This window comes from Sander lucioperca, chromosome 16 (genome assembly GCF_008315115.2).
Source record: "Sander lucioperca isolate FBNREF2018 chromosome 16, SLUC_FBN_1.2, whole genome shotgun sequence".
In the NCBI taxonomy this organism is placed as follows: domain Eukaryota; kingdom Metazoa; phylum Chordata; class Actinopteri; order Perciformes; family Percidae; genus Sander; species Sander lucioperca.
Window position 1 is genome coordinate 25,612,125 of NC_050188.1, and position 17,403 is coordinate 25,629,527.

The 17,403-nt window shown below is 39.7% G+C and overlaps 2 protein-coding genes and 1 long non-coding RNA gene across 3 annotated transcripts in view; 2 read left to right on the top strand and 1 right to left on the bottom strand.

Annotated features, from left to right (window-relative positions):
• LOC118493413 overlaps nucleotides 1-8,261 on the bottom strand; it is a 10,444-nt gene extending 2,183 nt beyond the window's left edge. Inside the window, exons 1-2 of the long non-coding RNA XR_004895364.1 lie at nucleotides 8,170-8,261; nucleotides 3,515-3,527 (exon numbers count right to left, since the gene is read on the bottom strand). This is a non-coding gene — a long non-coding RNA (uncharacterized LOC118493413). The remainder of the gene's footprint in view (nucleotides 1-3,514; nucleotides 3,528-8,169) is intronic.
• The window catches only part of LOC116037655 (major histocompatibility complex class I-related gene protein-like), a 103,017-nt gene that overhangs the window by 75,651 nt on the left and 9,963 nt on the right, over nucleotides 1-17,403 (top strand). The window lies entirely within an intron of this gene.
• LOC116037654 overlaps nucleotides 1-17,403 on the top strand; it is a 90,696-nt gene that overhangs the window by 63,280 nt on the left and 10,013 nt on the right. The window contains exons 10-12 of the mRNA XM_035993063.1: nucleotides 3,907-4,011; nucleotides 4,646-4,663; nucleotides 5,407-5,487. Of these exons, the coding sequence (XP_035848956.1) occupies nucleotides 3,907-4,011; nucleotides 4,646-4,663; nucleotides 5,407-5,465 (182 nt within the window). The 3' untranslated portion in view covers nucleotides 5,466-5,487. The remainder of the gene's footprint in view (nucleotides 1-3,906; nucleotides 4,012-4,645; nucleotides 4,664-5,406; nucleotides 5,488-17,403) is intronic.

Below are 17,403 nucleotides of genomic sequence, written 5' to 3' on the forward strand. Positions count from 1 at the left end.
CAATGGACAAATAGAGTCTTTAAACTCTTCAGATGTAAAGTTATTCTCTGTCAAAGTGACGTCAAAATGAATGGCAGTCAATGGGATGCTAACGGAGGTGATGGCTTGGTAGCAGCAAAATGGCGCCATAGGATGTTCGCGGTCCGAGAAGAGGCTTACCCCCCTGCTCTGAAGTAGGAGCTAAAAAAGTACGCTACTGCGGCCAGAGGAGAAGCTTACCAACTTGCCCGCCCCTCCTCTGAGAGACCTTGGGTTCCAGAAGTAAGTTTCCCTTCATTTCTCCCGTTGACGTCTGAATAAATCGGTATATAAAGAGTTTTAGACCGTGCCTTAGGCTAACCAGATGGGACATGACTCATTAGCATACAACGTAGCATTTAGAGTGAAAAAACGAACAGAAAATCCCCAAAAAGTCAAAGGTACAACACTGTATACATATCGTCATCTCAGAGCGAAGGAACTACTCATCCTATAAACCACCGCGCACAGCTGAATAAAGGAAGCTATCGTTAGCTTAGCTAACAGCTAACCGCTAGCTGAGACAGCATGTAATAACTTTAAAGACTCAAAATAAACCTGAAAATAACCGTTAACATATATAACGGCTGTTACGTCAGCTGTAGCCGGCTTCACCCAGTGTTAAGTTTGAGTTAACGTTATTTTAGACTGAATCAAGCTGTCAGCTAGCGGTTAGCTGAACTAGCTGTTAGCTAACTAACGTTAGCTTCCCGGCGGAGGCTAACGTCAGAAGCGTGGAACCGATCGTGATTCGTGCAGTGTCGTAAATCGTCGTGACGGATCGTGCAGGCAGTTCCCCTCCTCGCCAGCATGAGCTCCACCAATCAGAGGCATCACTGTGGGATTGTGGGTAATGAAGTACTTATCCAAGACATCGTGAATAAAGACATTTCTCTCTAAACAAGGGTAGTGCCCCATGATTAGTGGCGTCTATATGATCATATACAATCTCTGAGTCAAGTCGTAGCTGGTTTTAAGTCCACCATCGACGGTTACCATTTCATGGCTTATACTCCAACTGTCAATGGAGAAATTGTAGTTTTACTTCTGGAACCTTCTGTGGGCGGGACTGTTGAGCTCTATCAACCAATGGGGTGAGCCTCTCCTCGGAATGCGTAGCTCCTATGGCGCCATTTTGATGCTACCAAGCCATAATAATACCCAACCCTAATTATAATCAATAAATAATATAAGTGAGACCATAAACAACATACAATATGTGGCTCTTACAACTTCTAAACCCAAAACCTGAAGAACTGGACGGGGGAGAAACTGACAACATGTTGCAGAGGAATGACTCCAAGCTTTTACTATTTATATTCAGAAGTTTAGACAGTTTTTTGTGACTTTGTTAACTCCTAGTTGGTGTTAGACTGAAGAGACCGTCTGATCCAGGGCTCTGATTGGTCTGTACAGTGTGACATCACTGCTGTTTGTGTCCGTCAGGTGAACTGGAAGGAGTTTGTGTCCCGTAACGTCAGCGGCAGCCTGAAGGTGGAGCCGGAGAGCAGCGTCCTGTACAGCAGCGCCACCGTCTTCAGCAGGGTCAGACACTCTTACTTTGAAAAGCTACTTCCTATAACATAAAGGTTAAGTCAGAAGTTAAATACTTGGGGATTGTTATTTCTAAGGATAAGACAATATCAGACAAAATGAATGTATGGAACAATATAGAAAAGTGTAAATTAATCTTAAATAGGTGGCTGCAGAGAGATATCACAGTTTTTGAGTCTTATTATCCAAAATGGACAGCTTATCCAGACTTATCTACCCGGCTTTCTCCTCACAGCCATAAACAAGATCCATTTTAATTTCATATGGAGGAACAAATGTCAGTACATAAGGAAACGTAACATGGTTAAAAACTATGAAGATGGAGGTGTGAATGCGATTGATTTCAATATAATGAATGGCGTCTTGAAATTGAAATGGTTAAAATCTTTTGTTAATAACAGGCAGTCCTTTTGGTTTACTGTCCCCAATTTAATATTTTCAAAAATGGGTGGAATAGACTTTCTCCTGCGATGTGATTTTGAATGTAATTCGTTACCAGTCAATTTCAATTTCAATTTCAATTCAATTTATTTATAGCATCAAATCCTAACAAGAGTTATCTCGAGACACTCTAGAGGAGGTCTAGACCACACTCTATAATTTACAGATAGAGGAGGTCTAGACCACACTCTATAATTTACAGATAGAGGAGGTCTAGACCACACTCTATAATTTACAGATAGAGGAGGTCTAGACCACTCTCTATAATTTACAGATAGAGGAGGTCTAGACCACACTCTATAATTTACAGATAGAGGAGGTCTAGACCACTCTCTATAATTTACAGATAGAGGAGGTCTAGACCACACTCTATAATTTACAGATAGAGGAGGTCTAGACCACGCTCTATAATTTACAGATAGAGGAGGTCTAGACCACTCTCTATAATTTACAGATAGAGGAGGTCTAGACCACTCTCTATAATTTACAGATTTCACATCCCATAATACCCCTACTTCCTGCCCCAGCTGTTGGAGTATGATGACGTCAACAACACGGCTGAGCCGACCTCTGACCTCTTCCCGCCCTACGAGCTGGGGAGCTTCCTCTGGTCCCGTCTCGTCCTATCAGGGCCCAGCGCCCGGCTCTGTGGCGTTGCCCCCGACAACGCCACCTTCGCCAACGGCTCGCTGTGCCTACAGGTCAGAGGTCACAGACACACACTACACACACTACACACACTACACACACACTACACACACACATCACACACACACATCACACACTACACACACTACACACACACACACACACACACACTACACACACACACTACACACACACACACACACTACACACACACACACTACACACACACACACACACACACACACACACTACACACACACACACTACACACACACACACACACACACACTACACACACACACACACACACACACACACACACACACATCACACACACACACACTACACACACACACACATCACACACTACACACACACTACACACACTACACACACTACACACACACACACTACACACACACACTACACACACATCACACACTACACACACACACACACACACACACACTACACACACACATCACACACACACACACTACACACACACACACACATCACACACTACACACACACTACACACACTACACACACTACACACACACACACACACACTACACACACACACCACTACACACACACACACACACACACACACACACAATCACACACTACACACACAATCACACACTACACAGTGGTTGTGGTGCGTAGGCTACTCCTGAATTTCTCAGTCATCTCATCTCTTATATGCTGTGTCTCTATCCTGTCCTATTCATGGTAGCCTACTCGTGGACATTGCGCCGTCATCACGTGCTGTAGTATGGGGGCCCGCCTTGAAAATCCTGCATAGGGGCCCGGTGTTGGCTCATTACGCCACTGGACACATTTGTACAGTTGACTGCTGTCTTAAGACTGATGCGACTACACCATTTCACAGAGCAGTTAACAGCTAACCAACAGCTTCCTCCATTTTTTACTCTGTTCCTGTGAGAGTCAGCACTATCATGATGGTTCGGCCAACAGGTACAAATATATGTCGCTCACCAAAGTGAGGCTCTAAACAAAAGTGTGTTTTGTTGGATTAGCTTTGTCTTTTGGTTTATTATGGAATAAGTCAGTCATTTTTTAGTTTTAGTTTTTAAACCAATGCACTCCACCTGTTGCAGGACAAACCAACATGTAATTAGTTCATAAGTAATGTGTGTACAGGTGTTAATAAATAGATAGATCTGTTCAATACTTCTTTGTCTATATGGTTGTAAACATTTGTTTTTTGTTCAACAGAGAACTCTTCTGACAGGACCATTCCCATCACTGCTGGAGTGGCTGTTCTTGCTGTCGTCATCCTCGTCGCTGCCACTGGATTCATTTTTTACAAAAAGAAGAAAAGTGAGATACTAAAGCACTAAAAGATTTTCTCTTTTTTACTTTAAGTTAAAAAGTTAAAACAAACTATTGTAAAGCAACCAACAGAGACTGTAGCATGATGATGATGATGATGATAAATGTAATAGGTGAAGAGTAGAAGGGTAAAATATACTTATTTAACGTTAGTAGAATGATTATTAGAGGGAATCAGTGGGAAAAGGTGACAAATGTTCATTATCATTTATGTTATAGCTTTAGTGCGTAACTTTTTGATATTAATGAACGTCCGTTACATTCAAGCCATTGCCAAATGAGTTGCTACAAAGCTAATTAAGACTATCAGCTCAGTATGTCTATGTTCAGAAGATTGTGTCGTCCGGTGACTTTCCCACGCAGAAACTCGAGTGAAGATAATTTCCTCTTCTTCATCATGTTTTTTTAATCCTCTGTGCCCTCCTTGGTTACTAGCAACTGCATGGAGCAGGGTTGGGGGCTGTGCGCCATCACAGAGGGCTTGTATCATGTGGATGTGCCGACAGTGTTGTTGTCATTACTTAGAATCCCTCATGGGGGGGGGGGAGATAGAAACTACGCACTACAGCTTTAATTTCCAACTGTGACAACTGAAATGATTTGTCGTCTCTTCTTGTTTCAGCCAAACTCCCTCCACAATGTGAGTAGAACTTGTTTTTATTCTATTGTATCTGGTCTGACATGCTGTTACCAGGATGTGTTACTGCAAAACAGACTTGAGTAAAGACATGGAGATTATAAATTAGTACATTATTTTCTCACTCAGGGATTTCTCTGCTAACAGAGAGACCAAAAACAATGACTGTTTGACATGACCTGGAATTACTGTAGATGGGAGTAATAAATAACATGTAGTACTAGAAATAATTAGATATTTGTGTGACAGCAATAGCAGATAACATTTTCTTGCATGGATTGTGGATTCAGTGGAAGATCAAAATAACTTCACTAACCTTTCCTCAAATAGAGAGAATTGGCTAAATATAAACGACCAATACAATTAAATAAAAACTGAAAGGGGAAGTTTAAGTTTAATTTTATTTCATTCATATAGCACCTTAAAAGCAAACAAGTTTGCACCAAAGTGCTTCACAAAGATGAAAACATATGTATAGAAGCATATATAAAAAGCTCTTGGGGTTGGAGGCTGCTGGTTGCTAATGTCACATTCAAGTTGTTGAGTCAGGTCATTGATTCTGACAGATGGAGCATGTCTCTTGGTTCTGGATTAAACATCAGATGCTAAACCTGTTTCAGAGGCTGGAAATACTGAACACCTTTTGGTGGATCTGCAGAGTTAATCTGAACGACCAGCCTCTGGACAGGCTGCATCATCCTCTGTTTATTAAAGACAGCTCAGTAACAGTGGGTTTTTCCTTACAGCTCCTGACAACAGCTCTGAGCTCTCTGAGCTCTCTGAGAAACTGAATCCAGAGACCTGATTTACAAACACATCCTGCACTGGTAAAGCAGTAAACTCTTCACATCTCCAGTTAAACAACACCTGAAATGATAAGCTTCCTACAACAAACCTTTATATTAAAGACCCTAAAAAACTTGCTTTAGAAATCTTGAGTATAACTAGAACATGAAATAGTCATGAAGCAACAAAAGAAAAATGTTTTAAATTTCTTTATTAGGAGTTGACAAAATGTTGAGTTTGTCGCTATGTGGAATTGAAAATCTTTATGGTGAAGGATATGTTTGTGTGTGTAATTAATATCCTTTCTATATTATAGGTTTATATACTCAAACATTCAGTTCATATACTCACTATACTGTAACTATATAACTATTTGTACTCTATCTAGATATGCATATGGTTTGGGTCTTATAGATAAACTACTGTAACATGTATGGAACCATCCCAATGAAGTAGAGGTAAATAAAATGTCCTCTCTGGTGTTTGACAACTTGACAACAACATCCTGATTATTTAGCTTAATTAAAAGAAAAATGTTGTGTAAATGTTCTGATTATATATTTGGAGAGGAAACTGTTGTCAGAGTAAGTAAGTGTGAAAACTTCTGACTCAGATTTATAAGATTTTAAACTTTATTAGTTAAACTAAAGGCAGAAGTCAGAAGCTGTTTTCTGGACTCCCTGTCTGATCTTTCAGTCCACTAAACCTTTGTTACAACCCAGGTCTCTGTAGGGGAAAGGAAGCAGCACAGAGGCTGTTAGAGTCTGACAGTAGACTTATTTATTACAGGAGCAAGAACTAAATGAAAGTCAACTCGTAAAAGAAGCAAGCTACATGTTGTGTTACATGATACAATGTGTTTTAGACTTTAGCAGCAGACAAGCCCAAACAAAGAGCTTTAGTGGAAGCAGGCAGGAACAGGTAACAGAGACTCAGATGAAACCGTTTCCACAGAACCAGAACATGTCTAAAATCTCTGTTGGTCAGAGTTAAGTCCTCTCCAGATGTTGTTACCTCAGCAACGCTCATCAGATCATCACTGTATCCAGAAACATTTAAATATGATTTATGAATTTACACCTGACCACTTTATCAGAAAAACAGAGAAACAGAACAAGGTTGTGTTATGAAGTTATCCAGCTCTACGGGAACTGACAAACCTGTAAGCAGTCATTCACAGGGGAACACACCTCATACTGCAGGGGAAACATTCACGTATAATTAAACCAGGAAACAACTTTTGGAATGAAGCTGAGCTGAGCTTTCCAGCTCTACTTCTTTTAAAAAAAAACAAGATGTATTTAATTAACTTGCTCCTCTTGTCTTGTGTTTTATCTCCAGGTAAAATGACATTAAAGTCTTAACTTTAAACCCTTTGTCAGTTCCTGTAGAGCTGGATAACTTCCTAACACAGCCTTGTTCTGTTTCTCTGAGAGACTCATTCATTAAGTTAACACGTGTTGGATGTTTGAAGGATGTTAATAAACACACAAACACAAAAATACATAAAGTAACTTTAAATCGGTATTTCATATATTTAATATGAAACTTAGTAAACATATCTTGTGTTGTGAGGTGAGGTGTGAAATGAGGAAGTAAGTTCTTTTTCAGGAATACCTTCATGAGGTGTGCCCTGTGAGTGAGAGTTATTGGAAACTGGCCGCATCATGTTCATTGTTGAAGACACATTTGAATTGAATAATCCTTAAAATAGGAATAGGGCTTTGATAAACTCTTTTACTGCTTAAGGAATTGACAACCAGTTATCCAACAGAATGATCTACTAAAACCTGTGTGTCTGACAGTGAACCACTCCATCAGGCTTTCTTCACTGCTTCTTCTGGAGTCCCAAACTAGTTACAGGAAACAGCTGAAAAGTTTAAATTTCAGACCAATACTGTATACTGCATACAATATGAACGCAAATATTGAATAAAATGAACACTAAATCCAGGTTCCTTTGTATTTCTTACTGTCTCTTTACAGCTAAGATTAAAAGAGGATCCAGAACTCTAATAAAGTTCCTGTCACATCAATATTTGAAACTATTTTGCATCATAAATATGCATTAACAAAACTTGTTTTACCGAACATTAAGATATGAAGTGATAGGACCCGTCAGAAAGTCACAGGATACCTTAAAGTGGTCAGGTGTAAATTCATAAATCATATTTAAATGTTTCTGGATACAGTGATGATCTAATAAGCGTTGCTGAGGTAACAACATCTGGAGAGAAGTGATGCAGCTGTTTCTGCAGACCTTTGGAGAAGGATCACTACAGCAGCTACCAACTAAAGTCATAAAGAAAGAAACCAGAATGAACACTATTATTTTATCCGTGATTCATTAAACCAGTTCTAAAATGCTTGTGAATAGGTTCAAATGGGAATTATGGGATTCATCATGTTTTTCTATTTGATAAACGGATTTGCGTAAGTTTATCAGACCTGAAACATAACAACAATAAAAAGATTAAAACTTACATTTTTTAGTTAAATGTGTGAGGATGAAAGAACACTGCAATCAAAGTCTTCCATTGTAGTTGGTTTAGTGAGGAGTGAGTCTTGAGGCTCAGAGTGTCTTTCCTTATGTTACCACTAGAGAGCAACAGAACTCTGACCTGAGTCAGCTGTGAGAGAAGTCAGCACAGAGAAACAAGCTGCTAGAACATTATCACCAGCTCCAGCATTTCAGTGGGTTTCCTTACGTTCATTTTTCAAACGGTCCTCAGACACGTCTTTATCAAAACAAGATGAAAAAGTTCCTGTTGTTGCTTCTCTTCTGTCACGTCTCATCTCCAGGTAAGATCACATTTTAAATCTTTATTTCACTTTTCACTCAGCTCAGCATTTCAAACACACTTGTTCACACTCATTAGGTTTCACTTTTACCTCTGAATACAGTACATCATATTCCCCATGAGGGTGATGATAATGTTTTTATATTTATACTATATATATATATATATATATATATATATACATTTCCCATTTTTTTCTATCTATCATGTATCATTCTAGTGTCTTTTTGGGCCCTCCTCACAGGAGGACCCTGGGTACTCAGTCCCCTTTTTCCCCCCAGTCCAACGCCCCTGAACATAAAAGACAAAATGGATCACTTTAAGCAGCGCTTCAACCAAAGTGGAGGAGCAGTATTTATTCATGTTACATTTAACTTTTACTGCCAAACTGTAGAGTGACCTAAGCTCATTTCCACCCTGAGATAATGAAATTTAAAACATCAATAGTCAACATATCTTCACAATAACACACATACATGAGAGAGGAAATACAAGACATTTCCTTCATTCACCAGTCAGATAATTGGAGTTTGACATAACGTCTTAATTCAAGAATCCAAATGCTTTGTTGTCTAATATAATATATTACTTACTTACTTACTTACTCACTTAATATATGATCATTTCAATTCATGTAAAGTGTCTTTGAGTACCATGAAAAAGCACTCTATAAATATAGTGAATTATTATTTTTATATACTGCTTTATTAAAGGCGAACTCCGGGCAATTTTTACGTTAATCTTGATCGCTATACGTATGTGAGTACTGTCGATAGCAAAAAAAACGAGCCGAATTGGTGCTAGCAACGTGGAGCTGCTGCAGCTAATGCTGAGAGCTCCCACTTAGCTAAAACGGCAGTTTTGGGGGCATGAAATAAAGAGTGCCCATGTGAAATATAAAAGCTTAAATGGAAATACTTAAATTAAAATCTCAAATAGAAAAAAAATCATTTTATTTTAGCCTTTCCCCTTTATAATTTTCAATTTTCAATTTGACATTTTATCTTTTGAAATTTACGTTTTACATTTGACATTGACATTTTAAGATTTACCTTTTACATTTCGATTTAACATTAAGCTTTTCATTTAGAAGTGACAGGTGTCAATTTAACTGAGGAGGCGTGGCCCAACGGCTGGTGGGGGGGTCTGAAACCACTTCCAGCTGACAGCGGGGGCTGGGAGTATTACTGGATGCCGGTAAGCAAGCGTCTGTCTGAGCAAATGTGCAATTGGCCATACATTTTTGTAAAACTGCCCATATTCAAACTGTACACAGTTAATTTCTCGCATAAAACAGTCTCAGAAATGAATTTAGTGGTGAAATAGCAGACGAAAAAAACAATCACATTTAATTATGGCATGATTTTTCCTAGTAGCGTAGTAAAATAATACTATTTTTAATTTTATCTTGCTTCGTTTTCTCTTCGGACTTTCAATTTGAATTATGAATAAATATATCCTCCATACCTTTGTGCCTCTTAACAGACACAAAATGCAATTAAAATGTCTGTGCAACGTGAACAGGGCCCTTACATGACAAATTGCCCGGAGTTTAGAGTCTCTTTCTCGCTCTCTCTCTCTCTCTCTCTCTCTCTCTCTCTCTCTCTCTCTCTCTCTCTCTCTCTCTCTCTCTCTCTCTCTCTCTCTCTCGTCCACATTCTCCAGAGGATGAGTGGCTGTGAGTGGGACGATGAGACTGGATTTGTGGATGTTTTTTTGCAGTTTGTTTATGATGGAGAAGACTTCCTAGCATTCGACCTGAAGACAGAGACATGGATCGCTCTGAAACCACAGGCTGACGTCATCACCAAACTGAGATGGAATGCTGAGAAATCTAAAAAATAAACACCATTTTCTTCACTCATATTTATCCTGAATGGCAGAAGATGTATGTGGACTACTGCAAGGTCTCTGCTGAGAAAAGGTAGAATCACATTTCCTGATGTAGTTTCATGAACACAACAATGTTCATACAGTCTGCTCAGACTGAACTGCCATTTTATTATCACTCCAATCAGTCTGACATCACCTTCTTTTTGGCCGTTTTCTGTGGTGGTAAGATTTGATCTAGCCCTCCTCAATCAGTAGAGACTGACAAGTTAGAGTGCTCTGACATTACTTTCTATCAATAGCCAATGACAGCCAGTGCACAGTTAGCATACGGTAAGTCAGTTTAACTGCATTGACAGGTGGTCTGTCAGTTGGTCTGTTTGTCCTTCAGCTTGTTACAGACTGACTGGATGGCTGTAAAATACTGTACATATATTCATGGTCCCCAGAGAATCAATTGTAAAAACTTTGAACCTCTGATTTTTCAGCTAACGCCATCATCAGGTCCAATGCTTCTGTTTATCCAGCTATTTTTTATTTAATTGTTTATTTAGATAGGGCCAGTGCATATTAATGGACATCCATACAAGTTACCTACACAATGTAAATATGCTAGAGTTAGCACCATAGCTAGTTTTCATATATTGTCCCCAGGCTGATAAAACATAAAAACAGTAACAAGCATGCAACACCCTCATAATTTGATTTATGACCAAATACCTGCTAAACTAATGACATTCTCTCAGCCTCAGCTGTACTTTGTTTAGCGCTAATGAGGAAATATTAGAATGCTAACATGCAGAACTGAGATTATAACCTGCCAAACATCAACATGCTGGTAAAATGAGCTCAAAGCGTCGCTGTACATCAGAACAACCTCAGAGCTGCTAGCATGGCTTTAAACTCTTAGTGTTGTTGTTTGATGTTTATTTACTTATTTATTTTACTTGGAAGAATTTTCACAACTTCTGTTAACAATTCCCTATTGTATTTTTCTTCATTTTTCTTTTTCCGTTGTTTTCTTTCCTTTCACCTTTCTCATCTCTCTCTCTCTCTCTCTCTCTCTCTCTCTCTCTCTCTCTGTGAGATTGAGAAACAAGAAAAAAAATGTTTTCTCAAACATTCAAGAGCATCTCAGTGCCATTACTACTAGCGCTCAGCCCTATGTCCTGGCTGTTGGAGTTAAGAAGAATGCAATCCACCAGTTCTTCATCATTCTCAACAAGAATGCCATACCTTGCAGGTCACCCTCTTCTCTTGCTGCTTTTGACGAACTATTTAAGGCACATCCTACAACACCATGCTCCACAACATGTACACTTTCGTCCAAACCACAGTGTACAACATCGATGTTGGCAAGGTCAAGGAGAGTCCTCGTGTTGCTGAAGTCAGGGCGAGGTTACTTCACTAGTGCTTGAAGTTTCTCCTCGAACATGAAGTGTTTTGTTTGTCAGGCTGAGTTATCTAGTTCAAATATGCTTGTTAGACATTTACGATTAGTTCACGGTTACTTGCTTGGAAAAAATCTCAGGCTTAAATGTGCTCAGACTGGATGTGGCTGTGTGTTTGGTACGTTTTCTGGTTTTAGGAAACATTTAAACACAAAACACACTGAGTATATTGACCAACAGGTTGACCCTGATGTTTATTTAAGCAGCATTGGAGAGGCAGTGACCACTAATGTAGAGGAGACAGCTACAACGTCATGGACAGTTAATGAACACGAGGTAGCCACATCTACTCTGTTGAAAAAGTCCAACAGGAGCACTCTAGCTATGTGTGCCTCTGCTGTTGCACAACTAAAAGCAGCTGGATTAAGTCAATCTACTGTAAATAGTTTTGTTTCCTCCATGGAAGAAGTGTTTTTTTTAGATTCATAGTCAAGCTAAAGATGCAGCTTTGCAGTGCTTATCTCCACAGGACACAGAAAATAAGAACAGAATAGAACAATCTTTGCAAAAGTTGGAATACCCCTTCACACCCTTAAAGGAACACGCCGACTTATTGGGACTTCAGCTTATTCCCCGTATCTCCCAGAGTTAGATAAGTCCATACATACCCTTCTCATCTCCGTGCATGCTGTAACGCTGTCTGACAGCTCCACCGGTAGCTTAGCCTAGCACAGAACATGCAGGTGAATGGTTCCAGTAATCCTACTGCTCCGAATTGTGACAAAAGTGACAAAATAACGCCAACATGTTCCTATTTACATGTTGTGATTTGTAGAGTCACAGCGTGTACAAAAAACAACGTAACATGAGACACAGCCATCTTCTAACTGTAAACAAACCGGGAACTACATTCTCAGACAGGCTTGCTACAAAGCAAATCATTCTGCCCAAGTACTATATTCTTCCGCCTGAGAATATAGTTCCCGGTTTGTGTACGGTTAGAAGATGGCTGTGTCTCATGTTATGTTGTTTTTTGTACACGCTGTGACTCTACAAATCACAACATGTAAATAGGAACATGTTGGCGTTATTTTGTCATTTATTGGGAGCAGTAGGATTACTGGAACCATTCACCTGCATGTTACGTGCTGGCCTGATGCCGCTGGAACCGTCAGACAGCGTTACAACACGCACGGAGATGAGAAGGGTATGTATCGTCTTGTCTAACTCTGGGGGTTACGGTGAATAAGCTAAATTCCCAATAAGTCGGCGTGTTCCTTTACATTCAGAAGCTAAACGAAATAAACATTTCAAAGAGAAATGGGGAATCGTAGAACCTGTTGAAAAGGTGCTTGGCATGAGATTTGACAGCAGAAGAAACAAAACAACTGGGACATACGATCAGGTTGTTGTAACTGACAAGTTTGCATATATTCCTATTTTAGAAACACTAAAGGCAATTTTTCAAAACCCAGAACTTGCAGACATGTTCAAACCCAGGCACATGCCCAAGGAAGGTGTGTATGCAGACTTGAGAGATGCCGCCTATTTTAAAAAACAGTCCCTTATTCTCTATAGAAAAAGATACCTTACAGATACAGCTATTTTATGACGACTTTGAAACAGCAAACCCCTTGGGGTCTAAAAAGGGTATACACAAATTAGGTGCTGTATATTTTACTTTAAGGAATTTTCCCCCAATCTTTAATTCATCATTGATAAATATTCATTTATGTGCTCTTTTCCATGCGCAGGACATCAAGCGTTATGGTTTTAATTTGATACTTGAGCCACTTGTCAGTGATCTTAAAGTACTCGAGACAGAGGGACTTAAAGTTCCCAGATTGAAAGATGTGATTCACGGTACCATCGTTCAGGTCACTGGTGAGAATCTTGGGTTGCATGGTTTGTTTGGCTTTGTGGAGTCATTTGGGCCACGGTATTGTTGTCGTTTCTGTCTCCTTGAGAAAGATCGTTTTCAAACTGTGTTCTGTGAAGATGATCCAGAAGTTGTACTACGAACTATCGAGATGCACAAACTGCACTGTCAAACTTTACAAACAGATCCTACACTACCTCATATATATGGTGTCAAACGCATTTGTCTGTTGAATTCACTACAGTATTTTAATACAGCCAACAATTTTTCTGTAGATATAATGCACGATATTTTAGAAGGAGTTGCTCAGTTTGAAGTCAAACTTGTCCTGCAGTACATTAAGGAAAACTTCCTAAAAGCTGAACAACTGGCTGGTAGAATACATGCTTTTGACTATGGTTACAATCAGCAGCGAAACCGTCCACCTAGAGTAAAGTTGTTTGATGGAAGTAATGATTTGGGGTTGAATGCTATACAGTCTTGGTGCTTATTACGTAATATTCCTTTGCTATTTGGTGATTTAATACAGTCCGATGACCAGCACTGGCGTCTTCTACTTTTGCTTCTACACATTGTTAACATTGTATTTTCACCAGTCCTTACAGAAGGCATGACCATTTACCTCAAACATTTAATCATTGATCATCATCAGCTCTTCAAGCAGTTGTTTCCTGCAATCAATCTCTTACCAAAGCATCACTTCATGATTCATTACCCTCGTAATATAAAAAACATCGGCCCAGTTCTGCACATGTGGTGCATGTGTTATGAAGCTAAACATAATTTTTTTAAGAAGCAATTAAAAAGCTTTAAAAATGTAACAAAAACATTAGCCAAAAAGCACCAAAGTTGTATGGCAATGTATCGAGAGTCCTTTAGCAAGAAAAGATTAACTTTAGGTCCAGAGAAGATGGGGACACTTGGAGAGCTCAAACAAGGTCCCGAGATTGCTTTCAAATTTGGGGCTGTATTGTCTACCAGTGTGTTTTCTGCCAAGTGGATAAAACATCATGGTACAGAGTACCGCCGTGACTTCATTATCTGTACTGAGGTAGTATTTGAGATGCCTGTATTTTGTAAAATCAAAATTATTGCTGTGAAAGATGACTGTGTATTGCTCTGTGGAAAACTGATGGAAACAATGTGTTTTGATCACCATTACTATGCCTTTAAGGTCAGGATGCATCCAGACAGGGTTCAAAAGGTGATCAAGATTAATGAGCTGTGTTACTTTAAACCTTTTGATGTTCAAATGAAGTACGGAACGACAGATTCCTCCTTGTATGTTGTTCCCTATTGCCATTTTATGGAGACCTAAGGTCAATGTTTTAAAAAGGGATTTGTATTCTTCATATTTTAGCCTGACTAGTTGAGCTGATAATAAAAATTTGAAATGCATTATTTTGTGGTAAGTTGTGATTTTTACTCACTTAATGGTGTATTTGGTGTAACTTGACACTAAAAAAAGTGTAAAATTAATACTGCTGAGATTTATTTCCGTGACACTATACAGTGTTAGAATTTGACTCTATTTGAGCTTGTTTTTCACTGCAAGATAGTCAATTATCAACACAATAGTGTGTAACATCAACACTTATCAGAGTTATTTTACCCTTGAGTGTCAACTTTTAATAACTCCGTGCAGTGTTAAACTGGACTGGAATCAAACTCAATCAGAGTTGATTTGTTATTGTAGAAGAGTAAATGATCAACTCTTCCAAGGGTAATATTTACACTCTCCAGTGTTATTTAACCTTTAGTGTACAATTAAAATAACACTATTCAGTGTAAGCGAGTGTTACATTTTTACTCTATTTAGAGTTAATTTAACTCTAAAATTTTAACACTAATTCAGGGTGGGACCAAATACACTCAAGGAATAGTGTTAAATATAACTCGTTAAGTGTTACTTTAACACTTCAAAATTTACTGTGTAGTAGCGTGGTAAAATAATACTTTTTAATTTTATCTTGCTTCGTTTTCTCTTCGGACTTTCAATTTGAATTATGAATAAATATATCCTCCATACCTTTGTGCCTCTTAACAGACACAAAATGCAATTAAAATGTCTGTGCAACATGAACAGGGCCCTTACATGACAAATTGCCCGGAGTTTAGAGTCTCTCTCTCTCTCTCTCTCTGAAGACGAGCTGGTCGAAGTAGAGATCATGGCCAAAGAGGGTAATACCGGAATAGGAAGTGACTGAAAGATGTGTTTAGTTACTTCAGTTGTCCTGAAGTTCATGATTTATTGATTTGTCACCTTTCTGATGCTGTGTGTAAGACTACTGTTTGATATCTGTGGCCATACTACCACATACACACAGAAAAGCCTGAACTGCCAGTTAGCGGGCTAGCTCCCTCAGCCTTTATTTCAGAGACACATTTGTACAGTTGACTGCTGTCTTAAGACTGATGCAAACTACACCATTTCACAGAGCAGTTAACAGCTAACCAACAGCTTCCTCCTTTTTTATTCTGTTCCTGCGAGAGTCAGCACTATCATGATGGTTCGGCCAACAAGTACAAATATATAGGAAGTGCTTTGGGGTCCTTCTGTAAGTAGTTTGAATTATGTCTTTCTAGTGTGCGTCGCCGCGTGTCTCAGTTATTCTCCTCTCTTCTTATCCCAGTGATGTACCGATCACAAAGTTTAACTGTAAAACTTTCAGAACTGGCAAACTGACCGGATCATTTTCTGAATCACCAGTGACGTTTAACACCCGCCCAGCACTCATCAGAACAGAGACCCTCCCTCCTCGGAGAAAACACACAGAATACAGAACAGCTGAACCAGCTCGGTCCTCAGACACGTCTTTATCAAAACAAGATGAAAAAGTTCCTGTTGTTGCTTCTCTTCTGTCACGTCTCATCTCCAGGTAAGATCACATTTTAATTCTTTACTTTACTTTGAACTCAGCTCTGTGTTTAGTTTCTGTGTAGCTCTGGAACACAGCTGGAGTTTATCCTAGTGCATTTTCGTGTCCCAAATTATTTTCCAAAAACTGAGCGTCCCAAATGATGAGGGTCTTATTTGAGACAGGTTAGTTTTTTTTTTCTCCAAAAACTGAGTATCCCAAAAGCTCCCATAAAGCTACCATCTGCGGGATTATGACTGAACGCCTCTAGATCAGAATCGATACCCATGCGCCTAAGTGCGTCGGTTGGTCTGGAGTAGCCCGGGTCCTCGGTTCCGGGTGATCAGACCCGTTCCTGACCGGGTCGGGGTGCGGCCAGAAAAGCGCCATAGTGTTTATAAAACGAGTTTTGAGGGGTGGGGGTTAGGCAAGTAGGCCTATCATGATTTATTTAGGCTACACTGTAAATTGTGGCAACTGTGTGTATGTGCCGGGAAAACATTTGGCCTCATTCTGTTTCGCCACAAGAACTCTGCCAGATAAGACTGAAATAACTCAGCTGTTGTTCCGTGCTGCCGCCTGCGCTTCTTCTTTGCGCGCATCCATGTGTTCTCGATGTTTTGCGTGTTGACTGTGGGGTCATCGGGGTCTACAAAGTTGCGCTGACGGACAATGACGTCGTGGCTTATGTGACTTTCCGTGAAGAACGACTTATTTCGAACGGACCTTGTGAAGCCGTGGTCACGGCAGGGCCACCTGAAGCCGTCTTCACCCTTTCCAGACGCACCAGTCGCGCTTGGTGATGGCCAGCGGTGCACTCCGTCGCATTGGCATCCCCACACGGACAGCGAACAGCTGTCTGTGGCGGGACGCCCACACCAAAGTCGCTGTCCGTGTGGGGAGTTCGGGAATTAGCCCACTCCTCCCCTTTAATAAGAACAGGGTCGCCCTGCCATTTTTAATGCACATTTGCAACAAAATGACTTTTGAGCAGCAAACTTTAGTCACGCGCACATTAATTACTATAAAACACCTGTTAAACCGCACAGGTGGTTTAGCAGGTTCATAATTAAGGACATTGGGCCTCATTCACCAACTGTTCTTACGAAGAAATGTGTTCTTAAACCCCACTTATGCACTTTTTACGAAGATTCTGACATTCACTAATGTTTTCTTGTCTTGGATTTGTTCTTAGCTA